General features: G+C 43.0%; 2 protein-coding genes across 2 annotated transcripts in view; one reads left to right on the top strand and one right to left on the bottom strand.

Moving 5' to 3' along the window:
- The window catches only part of LOC117972701 (alpha-L-iduronidase-like), a 60846-nt gene that overhangs the window by 12632 nt on the left and 33028 nt on the right, over positions 1–15186 (bottom strand). Inside the window, exons 6-7 of the mRNA XM_058994885.1 lie at positions 7624–7826; positions 3671–3850 (exon numbers count right to left, since the gene is read on the bottom strand). Of these exons, the coding sequence (XP_058850868.1) occupies positions 3671–3850; positions 7624–7826 (383 nt within the window). The remainder of the gene's footprint in view (positions 1–3670; positions 3851–7623; positions 7827–15186) is intronic.
- LOC117409491 (sulfate anion transporter 1-like) overlaps positions 11235–15186 on the top strand; it is a 29652-nt gene continuing 25700 nt past the window's right edge. The window contains exon 1 of the mRNA XM_058994860.1: positions 11235–11361. The gene's annotated coding sequence lies outside the window, so the exon portion shown is untranslated. The remainder of the gene's footprint in view (positions 11362–15186) is intronic.

Genomic DNA, 15186 nt, shown 5'->3' with positions numbered 1-15186 from the left:
AAAAGGTGAATGTCCTACAGTGGCCCAGTCAAAGTCCTGATCTCAATCCCATTGAGAATCTGTGGCACTATTTGAAAATTGCGGTCCACAAGCGTCGTCCAACCAACCTGAACAACCTGGAGCAAATCTGCCAAGAAGAATGGGCCAAAATCACTCCGACACTGTGTGCAAAGCTGGTACATACTTACCCCAAAAGACTTAAAGCTGTTATTACAGCGAAAGGTGGCTCTACCAAATATTAATGTGTGGGGGTTGAATACTTATGCAAGCAAGATATTTCATTTTTTTATTTTTCTTAAAAACATTTCCCAACATAAAACAAATGTCACCTTACAATAATTGATTTTGAGTTTCAGTGTTTTAAAATAAAATATCAAACAGAACGAAATTTCAATGTACCATTTGTAATTCAGTAATATGAGAGAATTGGTCAGGGGTCTGAATACTTTTGCAAGGCACTGTATATATATATGGCTGAGGATAACTTTCAATTGACAAAGTAGCACCTAATCCTAGCTTTCGAGACAAGGAACAAATTTATTGCACATTTATACTTAAATCCATACACTCTGATTGGATGAGCTAGAGGGATATAATCCCAAGTACAGCAGTTCTCAAACTGTGGTCTGCAAGCTCCATTCAGGTGGTCCACGTAAAGGTTGCATAATTATGGAAAGGAAGCGGCAGCGAGTTTATAGATCCTATATAGTATAGAATTTTACATACAGATAGCTGATGATTAAGTATACTATTGGAACTATTGTAACATATAGTGTTGGAATCAATACTACTAATATTATTAACTTTATTACACAGATTCTCGTAGCATAACTGATTCTGAGCTCACATGACTTGGTTTCCATCATTGTCACGTGGAAAGTACTGTACCAGAATCCAGTGCGTTTTCTAAAAATGTAGTGCAGTAGGCTAGTAGCAGTCCTTCTTCCTCCAGAAATGTTTGTGAAAACAAGATCTTTCAAAAAGAAAACAACAAATAAAATCAAGCCAGTGATGACAGTGAGATCAGTGAAAAGTCCGAAGTTGAACATGAGACTACAGCAAGCGGACATACATCTGCAGAGGATTTGAGTGCAGGTCCGTGTGTGCCATGTACCAGTATGAGTGGATGTACCGGTAATGAAAATAGAGCTCTCACGATTGGCTTACCTCTCCGATATATTCACACGTCTAAATGAGCTGAACGTGGGGCTGCAGGGAGTTTCAGTGAATATACTTAAATTGTCGAGACAAAATTAGTGCAATGATCAAAAAATTTGACTTGATTGCAAGTCGCGTAAAGATGGATGACTTCAGCGCATTTCCAACATTGGAAGGTTTTCTGTCTGAAAATAAACTGGTTTTTGACAACAAAATAAAAAATGACATCGAAAAACATCTTGTTGCTTTCAAGAAACAGTTTGAAGAGTACTTTCCAGTTGAAGCCAAACCCAACAACTGGATTTGTAACCCATTCGGCATTAAAATCAAGTGAGCTGCCCGCTGGCTTCTCCACTAAGGCACAAGAGTGCTTGTTGGAGCTTTCTTGCGACTAAACATTAAGGTCAGAATTTAAAAGACATTCCCTATTGGAGTTTTGTACCCAGACAAAGCAGTGCATTTTCTGATTCCATTTGCTACTATGTATCTGTGCGAGACAGGATTTTCATCAGTGCTGCCCCCAAGTCCAAATACAGAAGCAGGATGAATGCTGAACCTGACCTGAGGCTAAAGCTGATAAACATTACACCCGACTTCACAGAACTTTGCTCACAAAAATAGGCACATCTATAGCATTAGAAAGGTAAGACTATGGTTATTAAAATATGAGTTAAGTGCTTTGATTTGTAGAAGTATTTGTATATGCCCTTAGCAGTGGCAGCTGGTGGCCAAAAAAAAAAATGGGAAGGCAGAAAAAAGACAGAGGGTTAGGGGGCTCTTTAATTAATTTAAATGAATCAATCTATAGGCATTCGGCACATCTTTTTACTGCGCTTCATTTTTTCACACTCCGAGGTCATCAATGTGGGAGGGCACACGTCCGGTGATTGGCTAAAGCAGGCAAAAGGAGAGGAGAGGCATGCCACTCTTGGCTAATTTTTAATGGCTTTACTCAGCATTCCATGCAAGCCAGCTGAAGAAATGGAAGAATGATTGGCTAATAGGACGTGCTAATCATAACTACAGAGGAGACAAGACCGCAGCTGTCTCCTCTGAACATATAGCAGTGACTCAGTGGAGAATTTGGATTGGACGACTGCCTCTGCGTTAAAGCTATGTATTTATTGCTATAATACATGATACATATAAAATATAAAAGCATATTTATGTCAACATTTTTGAGTAGGCAGTGTCTCCTTTGCCTCCTCTGACGAGCCGCTACTGGCCCTTAGAATGTCTGTAACCGCATCACAAAAACAAATCAAATAATATTACAAGAATGGGAAGTCAAAACTTCCTGGAAAATAATACGAGCACCTCCGAGATGTCCAGCGACCCTGTAAGTAGTACAGAGAGGAGTAAAGACGGACAAACTGAAAAACCTACTGCTACTAGTGCTGGACATGGTTATCAAAACAGCAACTTGATTTAATTGAAATAGAAAAAATAAAAAAAAATAAAACAGCAGAAAACAAACAGATTGGGCAAATGTTTTTCGAGACTGGTTAAAGAATAATAATTAAAACACAATTCTGAGGAAAACACTTGTCAGACTTTAAATGAATATCTCAGAGAATTTTACACAGCAGTCAAAATAAAGAGGGACAACAGTACATTACAAAGTTATATTTCTTTGAGAACTGGGATACACAGAAGTTTATCAAGCCCTCTGTACTGCAAACAAATACATATTATAATGTCTTTACCTCAATAGCAAAACAGCCCACAAGAGAATGCAAGGATGAGAACATGCAACCCCCTGTCATTACTGGATCAGACCTGACGGAACTAAAGTCTTCTAATGTTTTATATACAAACACCACAAGGGCTACTGTATGACGTGTGGTTTGACATACAAATACATTTTGGACAGACAGGCAGAGAATGCTCAAGAGAATTACCTCATAATGCTTTCCTGATCTAAACTGTTGAAATTGTTTTGAAGTTTGCAAGTCTTTGTTTCAATGAAGCTACAAAAAAATCATAACACCTCGCACACTTTAAAATTGAACTTCCGAGGGAGAATGAGTGCTCCGGTGATCCAAACTGCCCCATCAAGTCACTGGAGAAATATATAATAAAATGTCAGAAGAATCCGCCAGCTTCCTATCTTTATCCATGAACCGGTCTAGATCCAACCAATGCGAGCGATACAAATACCTGGTATACATGCAGCCCATCAGGAAAAAATACAATTGGTACCATGATGGCAAAAAAGAATATTGCTGCAGGTTTGAGCCGTCACTATACAAATCATACGATTAGGTCCACGACATTCCAGTTATTGTCCAACACTGGTTTACAAGTGAAAAATGATCAGCAGTCATCAATCAACACACATATATTTAGGTTTGCAAAATATGATTTAGAATGTGCGATACCCAGTATCAAGTTTCCTCAGTTGTAATCACACAACTAGAACCATTAATATATGTATCACTTTGTTTAAGAACTCGCTCTGGAGATGCAATATGTATTTGGAGTTTTTTTCCCCACCGATTATACCACTTACTTTTACCACCATAGATGCATAGGTCACATCTGCCCTCCAGACTTGTGGCTTTGACCATCCGACCAAGGGATCAGCTTCATCGTTGTAAAGTGGAACCGGCTTATATCCAGGGAAATGCTTCTGGATCTCTTGGGTCGTCTCTACTTCTTGTTCCAGTATGTGAAGGGAACTACCTCCACCCTGCAAACAAATGCATGTTAACTCAATCTCAAATCCACTAATTATAGCAGCATTTTCTCAAATCACTAACCTTCAAAACAGCCAGCATGTGGCTTAAATTGAAACGTCTGGCTACAAATTCATATAGATAGCCAAGAAACCGGATGCCCAAAAGTGGAAATCATTGTTGCTACACAATGCTAGAGATGTGCGAACTGGTTCCTTTGAAAGCGAGTACCCGGTTCCTGCTTTGGAACTGACGACCCGGACACAGATATCAAGGATTCTGTTCCAGTGAGTACTGTTAAGTTTTTCATAAAACTGATCATTAAAAACATTAATTTCTGTCAAATGCACTTGATATCTATACTTGAAACGTTCTCAGAAAAAAAGCCTGAAAAGGTCTGCAATGTATTTATTACAGCATTAACTCACTTTTATGAAAACTCAGAAGGGCAATACAAACTAGTCTCACTTGGACATGAAAGGATGATCGGATCTTCTTCAGATTGGCTTCGGGTAAAGCAAATTTTCTGCATCTTGATGCAGGGCTGGATTAACCTATAACCAAATTATGCTATGGTGTAGAGCCCCATCAGAATTGGGGCCCATATGAGGTTCCAGTTTGTTTGGGACATTTTACAAAAACTGCATGTGGGCGGCCGGCCTGGCCCACATACACAGGAAGAGAGGCGCACAGAAGCTTGCTTGCAGTTAATTTTTTTTCTTCTATGACGGCTAGGCATTCCTTCTCGATTGCAGCATACCTGGTCTCGGATTCTCTCATGCAAGCCACTTCCTACTAATGAATGTACAACACCAAATGCCCCACGCCCTCTATCTCCTTGGAAAGATCCATCCCTAGTCCTATGTTAGAGGCATCAGTCTGCAGGATAAAATGTATGAATCAGGCTCAAATTTACACATTCATTTATTTCAGTTTTAGGGCCAATTTAAAAACCTTTCCTGTCTCAAATGTGCACAGTATGCCTCTTTACATTTTGGAAACTTTCCTTTTTAATAGGGGGGTTGGAATTTTAGAAAAAAAGGCAGGTAAAAAGGTAAATGTGTAAATGTGGGAGGCTGAAGGAAATTCAAATGTGGATGTCTGCAGCCGGCAAGATGGGTTTAAGTCCATAGTGTTTGTTTCTCTCCTTTTATAGCTAACCACAAAACAAAAAACAAAAAAAGAAGTAAAAGGACAGTCAGAAAATAAATGCATTCCCTTTTGTGTTAAACTAGACTGTTGAATGCAAAGCGTAGGTTTTTGTTTTGCTATACTCTATATATAATTCTGCTGCTACTGTATATATAATAGCGGCTGGACTTTCTGGTACACTATCACAACCACTGACCCACTAACCCCAGTGGATGTTATATTATGCACTTGCTAATGCTTTTGCACTTCACTGCCTGGGACTGAAGCTTTTTTTTTTATGTCTGTGATCCATATTGCATCACTTTGAGTTCAATGTTCCCACAGATGTTTGAATGTAAATTAAAATTATCATTAACAACAGTGAGATTTAATTATTATCACTTGCATATACTTTCTGTCGTATGGTACAAGGCAATAAAGGCATACATAGTTTAACAAGCCTCAAACCTTGAGTACCCTGGTTGTTGTGGAAGAGTGAGCATGTAGGTGGCCCCCAACATATGGCTTGGCATAGGCATGGGTCTACCTAATTCGCAATTTCACAGAAATTGAGGGGTCACCGCAAAATTCACCTCTTTAGGGGCCAATGCATACCGGACTAGTACAGAGAGAAAAAAAAGAAACCTAATTTAAACGAACTACTGCACACCGCAAGCGACGCAAACTACGTATCTTAATTCTGTAGATAGGCTTTTATTTTTATTCCTTCGCCGTCCTGTGTGAATTGCTCTTAGGCAAATAAATAAATAAATAAATAAATAATAATAATAATAATAATAAAGTCCTTAGACAAATAACACTCTAATGAAAAAAATACTCCAAAGCGGTTAACTTTCTTGTTTACTGTTCACATGACAACAAAGTTTTAAATCAACCTATCAGTGCGGCTGTACTGGCTTTTCTGTGACCTGTCCTGTACAGTAGAAGGTGGGACAATGTCAGTGTTGCATTGTTATTTGGATTTAGGTAGCTAAAATCTAGTTTTCAGCAATGGAGGTAAAATACCAAAAATGGACAACACAGCACATAAGCAAAGTATATTTCGGCTGAGGATTGTGTCAAGAAATTTCCCAAATAAACTTTACATGCAGATGGAGGTAAATTGTTTTGCACATTTTGCAATGTGACTTTACAGAAAATACGATCGATCGCTACTTAGCTTCAGAATCACGCATTAAAAGGAAAGAATACTAGAGGCTGCTAAACAGAACGTAAAACAAATAACAGCTTTCAGAAAACAAACTGGAAAGTCAGCGCAGATAAAAAGTATTCCTGTCGATTGTATCCAAGTTAAAATCAGTACTACAGGTACGATCTAGCACAGACACCTCGCTTCAAACAAACCGCTGCTTACTTTTTAAACAGTTAGAATTTTAGACCCAAATAGCACATTTTCTTTCTTTTGACTCGGTACTAATAAAATAAATTCCTGGATGGGTCTAACAACATGACAACGAACGTGCTGCATATATAGACTTTATTAAAGAATGTCAGATCCCCTTGGGTAACTGAGTTTTGGGACTGTCTAATTGATTTCCACATCTGTATAACTTGGCAAAGTTTGCCTTACCACTTCCAACCAATTCAGTGGATGCAAAATGTGCAGTCTCAATGTATGGGCAAGTCACAATACAGAGACAGAGAATGTCGGCAGCAAATGCTGGTGGATGTTACATGCTTGGCTTTAACAAATGACAGCACTCCGTTTTAGTAAGGAAGTACTGTACTGCTATTTGTAGGCTTTTATAGTGCTCTGAAATATTATCTACTTAGGTTTACTTAATGTTTAAACAAGTCTGTGAAATATCCACGAAATCCTAATTTTATTCCATAACCTAGCCGCGAAAAATATGTAAATTTTCAGCGATTCAAGTAGTAATATGCATAGGGCCCCATAATATGCATAGGGCCCCCAAAATATGGGTTAGCATAGAGCCCCCATGTCCTTTAATCCGGCCCTACCTCGATGGGATAATTCGCAAGAAAACTCCAAACTGAACACGCCAAGATTTTGCCTATCTAAAAATTTAATTTAACCCCAAGCCGATGGGGTCGTATTTCGGCTTGGGATTTTAACATATACACTGACCTGTTTGCACATACCATGTGGTTACATTTTTTTAATTTTAATTGTAAGCTTTGTGAAATGCACAATTAACATGGTTCATAAAAAAAAGCACACAATGGCTTTCACCGTTGTAATAAAAAATGTGGTGTCAATTAATCGTTAAATGGAGTATAAACTGTAATGTTATTAAACTAGAAATTATTAACACAAAAAAACTAGTTAGTTAAGGGCTTGGTTAAAGCATAACTAGATGTTTCTACCCCTAGTTGACTAGTGATAAAAAAAGCACTGGAGAAAAAGCTTTGTAAATCTGTCCTAAAAAAAGTTATGGAAAATGGAGGCGATTGCTTTAAACCCTCAAGGAACCCATTGCCCTATACTACTCCTACAGTGTAAATCAGTGTGGCTTAGTATTTTTAATACTACTGAAGACATTTAAAAAAGTTTTATAATAGAGGAGTTAAAACTGAACTACCTAGCACAGGACAGCAACCAAGAAATGGTTAGTAAAAGTTACTAGTGTGTGACAAAGATGCAGGAAAGCCATGCATGCTGAAAGCATCTCACCTTCTTATGCAGTGCAATGTAGTCCAGTCGCACGCCAGTCTCTCCAGTAAAGAAGTTGGTCCCATTAAAGCAGTGGCTGAGCATGGCCCAGCAATAAGGTGTATGTGGGGGTGAGTGGCAGGAATCCCCAGGACCCCCAAAGCGAAGGAAGGGGCTGACTTCCTTCAGACCTTCAGAGCAGGCATCATAATAGTTGAGGAACCCTGAAGACAGAGAAGAAAAAAAGAAAAAAGAAAATAAATGCACTAAATTAAACCTACCTGCTATTTATGTTGTTTAATTGGGACAACACTTTGTTTAATTGGGATATAGGATTTTCAAATGATGAACCAAGAAAGCATTATTTTGCATGTAGAAATAAAAAACAGCAAATAATTTAGTTAAGGAATAAAAAAAAAATGACTCGTATTTTAAATGATGTATTTAACATTTAATGACAATTTCATTTAGAAACAAAAAAATGCCTGTTGTTTAATTGGCACAGCCGCTTATTCAGGATATTTTTACTTCTGTGCCAACTGTACTAAATCTAGACGTATGTGCATGAAAATAACTAATTAAGGTTCATCAAAAGACACATATAAAATGGAAAGTGAATTGGCTTGCTATTTTTCTGACCTATTTTTCTATGAATTTCCTTTAGTAGTGCATTTTTAGACTTCGTCTAGTGGATCCTAATACAGTGCTTTACTCAGAAAGAATACCCAGCTTACTTCACAGACTAAAAGATAAGAATTTATGAATGGTTTAAGGTGGATTCTAAACATCTGAATGGATTTTGTTTTAACTCTATACCTCCTGTTCCCAAGATACAATTTTGCGTGAGCAGCAAATTTAGCTGAACCACATTTTCACAACAATGCTTTTTAAGATTTTCTTTTCTTCACTCGTTACTTAAACGGCCCTGTGACATGGATGGCTGTGTGGTGACGCAATGGGAGCTCCACTTTATCCTGGCAGTCCTCCCATGGCGGTGGAGGCAGAGGCAGTTCCTGCTCCTCTCCTGTGGATGGCGGTGGAGGCAGAGGCAGCTCCTGCTGCTCTGCTCCTGGCGGTAGAGACAGAAGCAGCTCCTGCTGCTCTGCTCTTGGCAGTGGAGGCAGAGGCAGCTCCTGCTGCTCTGCTCCTGGCGGTAAAGACAAAGGCAGCTCCTGCTGCTCTGCTCCTGGCGGTAGAGACAGAGGCAGCTCCTGCTGCTCTGCTCCTGGTGGTGGAGGAGGCAGAAGCAGCTCCTGCTGCTCTGCTCTTGGCAGTGGAGGCAGAGGCAGCTCCTGGTGGTGGAGGCAGAGGCAGCTCCTGCTGTTCTGCTCCTGGGAGTGGTTGTGGTGGAGGCAAAGGCAGCTCCTGCTGCTCTGCTCCTGACGGTGGAGGTGGACACAACAGGCCGTTTCCCTCAGTCGGACTAAAGTCCGGCCCGTTGTCTCCCTTGTGTGGCGGTGCGGCTTCTGCAGCCCCGGGTGATCCATCTTCGGTCCATGGGCAGTCTCCCTCAATCGGACTCCAGATCGGCCCATGACATCTCTCTGGTGGTGGACGCACAGGCTTCCACCTTCTGGGCTCTAGTTCCTGCTTCAGCCCTATGAGGATACAGCTGGCCATAAATCCTCCCGCCCGGACACGGTGCTCCCTCTCCTCCTCCGTTCTCTGCAGGCAGAACATAGGTTCTCAGCCTCGATCTCTCCGAGGTAGGCCTCCCAGCTGACCTCTGGTCGTCCCTCCTCCTGATCGGGCAAGAGAGGGCAGCTTAGGATGAAATGGCCCCACTCCTCACAGACCTGGCACCAGCTCGAGGCCTCCACCAAGCAGAAGTAGTTATCTCAGCTGGGCACTGGCCGCTGTTACTGCCTCAGCTGCTGTTTCCCCTTCCTCTTTCCTCCCATCCTCCTCTTCACACACCACAAAGTAATTTGAAAAAGAAAAATTAAGCACCTGCAGTACCCTTTCTGGCCTGAGTCCAGGAGGCGCTGGTGATCCCACGATGAACACACGTGTGACACGGATGGCTGTGTGGTGACGTCAGGCCAGATGCAGGAACATAGTCACTAACACAAAATAATTTTAACTAAACAAATACGGTGCTGCAGCTTCCAGCACTCTATAGCAGTTGTTTTTACTTTCATTTTGTTTTGTTTTGACTTGTTTTTGTTTATTAATTTATTTTGCTCAATGAGCATTGTTTTTGGTACAACCTTTTATTTTGTTTTTGTGTTTAAATAAACACAGAGCCGTCGTGCCTTTGCACCGCAGTACTGCCTTGTCTGTTTACGTTCCTGCATCTGGCCTGACGTCACCACACAGCCATCTGTGTCACAGGCCCACATACAGGACTGATCTACAGTATTACAACCTGGGACTCGCATGTCAGTAAGGCAATGCACCCCATGAAGCTTTTCTTGGAGATCAAACTTGAAATATTAATGCGACTGCTGGTCCCAACCAGTGTCCCAATAGTGAATGGAAGCATATGTTTCATGCAATGATCCATTGGAGATACAGGGGTTTAATTGTACAATATCTTTCTAGGAGGCATTCTAGTCTTGATCCACAGTAACTACTTCACATTATCTCAAGGTTTCCACTCGGAGCTAGTTACATAGTGGGTTGTACATCTGCACGGATTGCCTCCAAAGCATTTTGAGATGACACTGCTGTAAAAGGTGCAATATAAAACTGAAACTGTACTACAATCATTCTGTAAAACCTGTTTTTTTTTATGTATGAACTCACAGCAGAGTAAAGAAGCACTGTGCATTCACCAAGGCTCCAGACAAACCAACAAAACAAAACAAAAAAAAGTCACCAAATACAATTGCTGGATGCCACTTTAGGGGCAAGTTGGTTGCTACCATATTCAACTACTTAAAGTAAAACAACTTGCTATGACACTGACGTGACAGTAAAACAGTAACTTAGTTTGTACTCACTTGTTTATTGCCTATTCTGCTGAATGGTTAATCTATGCAGCTGATGACTACAATGAAAACATGTTTTTCTCTCAGCAGTTCCTTTAGTAACACATTAACTCTGACTACTGGTGTCAGGCTAGGTGTATACCTCCTAATTACAGTCCCAAGTATTTCTGAGAAATAAACTCCCTTTTCCCTGCAACAGCTTGCTGTGCTTGATATATTAGGGATAACTGTTTTTCATTACGATAAAGTCTTGAATTGCCGAAGACATATCAGCTCATCATCTAACTAGGCAAAAAAAAAACAGCTGTGCAATTAAATCATAGTCAAACTCCTGACGGTAAACAATATAATCAAATCTATTATATCTGGCATAGATGTGGCTACTAAAGAAGACCACAGGTGAAAAAAAAACAAACAAAAAAAAACTTTGTGTTGACTCAAAACTTTATTTAAGCACCCTACGATTTGACTGGCGAAAGACAACTAAGGTTTTGTTGGATTTCATAAAGCTTGGTATGGTGACCTTATTTTTACTGTCATTTATAAAAAATAAAAAAAATATATATATATATATATATATATATATATATATATATATATATATATATATATATATATATATATATATTGTAACACTGCAGAAAACATTTTGTTTAATAGTTTTATTGTTTTGTTAATTGTTTTATTAGTAATTATCCCCTGCACCTGGTGATCATTGTAAATTAGAGCCAGGTGCAGGGTATATAAAGGAAGCAGCCAGGCTGTTCAGGGCTGTTGGTGTGTATGGAAGCCCGTTTGACTGTGTGCTCAAGTGTACTAAGAAAAGGTAGTGTAAAAACCTTTTTGTTTTTGTGTTAAACCTGTGTGGTTTGGTGGTTGTTTGGCAGATAAACGGCTTAGCCGTCCTGCGAGCTAGTCAGGGACCTGCCTGTATAGTCAGTGCTCCAACAAGGAGCTAGGTGTTTATTTTTGTTTGTGTTTTATTTGTGTATTAAATAGTGCAACTGCGCTTAAAACTCCATTTCCTGTGACCTGGGTCTGCTTTCAAAGGGTCAAACGAACGACCGTGAGTGCCGACCGGTTACAATATATATATATATATATAAAAATTTCCCCCAATTCTTGGGGTTTTCTGGATATTTTGTTAATGGCACATGTGCAACACACAACCCATAGCACACTTTTATTTTTGTTTTGTTTTTATTCTAAATTTCAGAAAGCAACTGTGCTCACACATGTTTGGTCACCATCACTCCTGTTGCATGAAACTGGGGTAACCGTATTTCATTTTCTGCTGGTGTTAATACAACACCTCTGGACTTCCACAAATTTGTATTCGATAAGATTGTTACTGTCCTTGCAATTCAGTTTGAAACCTGTGATATGCCATCTTTTTATTTCTTATTAATACAGTACACCCTCGCTACAATGTCGGGGCCTGTCACAAAGACGGCCGGAGTGGGTGGCGTCAGACCAGAAGCAGGGAGTAAACAGACAGAGACTTGGGGTTTTGGTGGAGCTGAGCGAATGGTTTCGCTCAGCATTTAATAAAACAGCACAGAAAATAAAAGGTTTGAACAGACAAAAACACGGGACACGGCACTTGCGCCAAAATAAACAGACATACAAAACGACTAAACACTAACACACAGGTGAAACGAAGACGAACAAACACGGTGAGTACAAGCAAAACACTTACTATATTTACGATTACGATTTTAACTCTCCTTCTCTCTCACCCGTTCTCCACTCTCTGAACACCTAACCCTGAGTGCAAGAAATGTGCGTCTATATATACTATTGTGCTGGGATTCAATTACTAATTAATTATTCACTTGAATCCCAGCACGTGAATTAATTCTGTGCAACCCCGTGCTCACATATTACATTTAACCAGCACGTGAAGTGATTTGTGCTCTCCTCGTGCCTAAATACAAATCTACACTTTCTAAATACACGTGAAACACAGACCCGTTTATATCCCGTGTACCAATCTATACACCAACATTTACACACGCACGCATACACACAAATGCACACAGGGACGGGGCACATTGCCACATATACCCCCCCTTGTGCGCAGCACACATGGCCTCAACGGCCACCTCCCCCCTTAAAAATCCAGCAGTCCAGGACAAAGTCTCGGGCTGGGAAGGGAGGCTTCAGTGGGCCCATGGCTGGCCATGCTGTCAGCACCCCTGCCGGTAGTGGCACGGCTGACAGCCTGTTGGTTTGCTCCTGCAGCGAAACTGCTGCTGGGGAAAGTGGTCTCCTGACCTCTCCCCCTGTCTTTGTAGCCGGTAGCTCCCTTTGGTGGGGCTCCGACCACAGTACTGCCGGCAGCGAAGAAGCTGCAGTGGGAGCAGGTCTCCGGACCTCCCCCACGATCTCCGGCAGCGAAACTGCTGCAGTGGGAGCAGGTCTCCAGACCTCCCCCACGATCTCCGGCAGCGAAACTGCTGCAGTGGGAGCAGGTCTCCTGACCTCCCCCACGATCTCCGGCAGCGAAACTGCTGCTGGGGTTGGTGGTCTCTAGACCTCCTCCCCCTTCTTCGTGGCCGGCAGCTCCCCTTTCTGGGGCTCCGGCCACCGTACTCCCTGCGGAGGTACGGGCAGCAGAGGCAGCTCCTGCTCCTCTGCTCCTGGCGGTGGTGGAGGCAGAGGCAGCTCCAGCTCCTCTGCTCCTGGCGGTGGTGGAACCAGCAGGTATTCACCCTCTGCTGGTGGAGGTGGAACCAGCAGGTATTCACCCTCTGCTGGTGGAGGTGGCGGAGGTAGAGGCGATGGGGCTGATGCTGGCCACTCAGAGGGAGGCTGTGGCGGTGCTGGCTCCCTCTGCTGTGGCGGCTGGGCATGTGCGCGCCGTGCTGCCTTCAACAGCATATCTAGAGGCTGCTGGGGGACACCAGCATCCTGCCCTTCTCCCCCCCAAAAATTTTCAGGGGGTTGAGCCTGTAACTCCTCCCCTTCTGGCTCTTGGGACGGCACCAGCAGGTATTCACCCTCTGCTGGTGGAGGTGGGACCAGCAGGCATTCTCCCTCTGCTGGCAGCTTGGGTCCTACGGCTGTGGAAGCCCCGACTTCCCTCTTTTTGGGCTGTGGACGCACCGACTCCTCCCTTTTGGGCTGTGGACGCACCGACTCCTCCCTTTTGGGCTGTGGACGCACCGACTCCTCCCTTTTGGGCTGTGGACGCACCGACTCCTCCCTTTTGGGCTGTGGACGTTCGGGCTCCCCCCACTCAGGCGTAGGACGTTCGGGCTCCTCCCACTCAGGCGTAGGACGTTCGGGCTCCTCCCACTCAGGCGTAGGACGTTCGGGCTCCTCCCACTCAGGCGTAGGACGTTCGGGCTCCTCCCGCTTGGGCTGTGGACGCTCAGGCTCCTCCCGCTCGGGCTGTGGACGCTCAGGCTCCTCCCACTCGGGCTGTGGACGCTCAGGCTCCTCCCACTCGGGCTGTGGACGCTCAGGCTCCTCCCACTCGGGCTGTGGACGCTCAGGCTCCTCCCGCTCAGGTACTGGAGAGGGCAGCGACTGCTCCTCTCCCTCTTGCTCACTGGAAGGCATCCCTCCCATGTCTGCAGCTAGGTAACCCAGCACCACCATGGTGAGGTCACGAACGGATGCCGGGTTGTGCTGTTGCTCCCAGTCCTCCCATCGTCTCCCATCTCGCATCTGCAGTGCGTGAATAACCATGGGGAGGTCACTGGCGAAGTTCCCCTCGGGGTGCACCAGCCAGTCCCATATTTCCCGGGACGGTGGGGAACCCGGTGGCAGTGGGGGTAGAGGGGTGGCTACTGCCCCGTTGTGGCTGTCCTCCTCCCAGCCCGGCATGCAGGATGTTGTTGCTGCTGCTGCTTCTGCTGCTTCCTGCAGCTCTTTCTTCCCATCCTCGCTTTACAATTTTTTTTTTTTTTTTTTTTTCACAGAACCCCCTCTCCTGGTCTGACGCTTGGAGGCGCTATTATCCCACGATGACACCACGTGTCACAAAGACGGCCGGAGTGGGTGGCGTCAGACCAGAAGCAGGGAGTAAACAGACAGAGACTTGGGGTTTTGGTGGAGCTGAGCGAATGGTTTCGCTCAGCATTTAATAAAACAGCACAGAAAATAAAAGGTTTGAACAGACAAAAACACGGGACACGGCACTTGCGCCAAAATAAACAGACATACAAAACGACTAAACACTAACACACAGGTGAAACGGAGACGAACAAACACGGTGAGTACAAGCAAAACACTTATTATATTTACGATTACGATTTTAACTCTCCTTCTCTCTCACCCGTTCTCCACTCTCTGAACACCTAACCCTGAGTGCAAGAAATGTGCGTCTATATATACTATTGTGCTGGGATTCAATTACTAATTAATTATTCACTTGAATCCCAGCACGTGAATTAATTCTGTGCAACCCCGTGCTCACATATTACATTTAACCAGCACGTGAAGTGATTTGTGCTCTCCTCGTGCCTAAATACAAATCTACACTTTTTAAATACACGTGAAACACAGACCCGTTTATATCCCGTGTACCAATCTATACACCAACATTTACACACGCACGCATACACACAAATGCACACAGGGACGGGGCACATTGCCACAGGGCCCAAGCCTTTTGTTAGTTATATTGAGTGGTTCGTTATAG

The sequence above is a fragment of the Acipenser ruthenus genome, chromosome 2 (genome assembly GCF_902713425.1).
Source record: "Acipenser ruthenus chromosome 2, fAciRut3.2 maternal haplotype, whole genome shotgun sequence".
In the NCBI taxonomy this organism is placed as follows: Eukaryota; Metazoa; Chordata; class Actinopteri; order Acipenseriformes; family Acipenseridae; genus Acipenser; species Acipenser ruthenus.
This window is presented reverse-complemented; position numbering and strand designations above follow the sequence as displayed.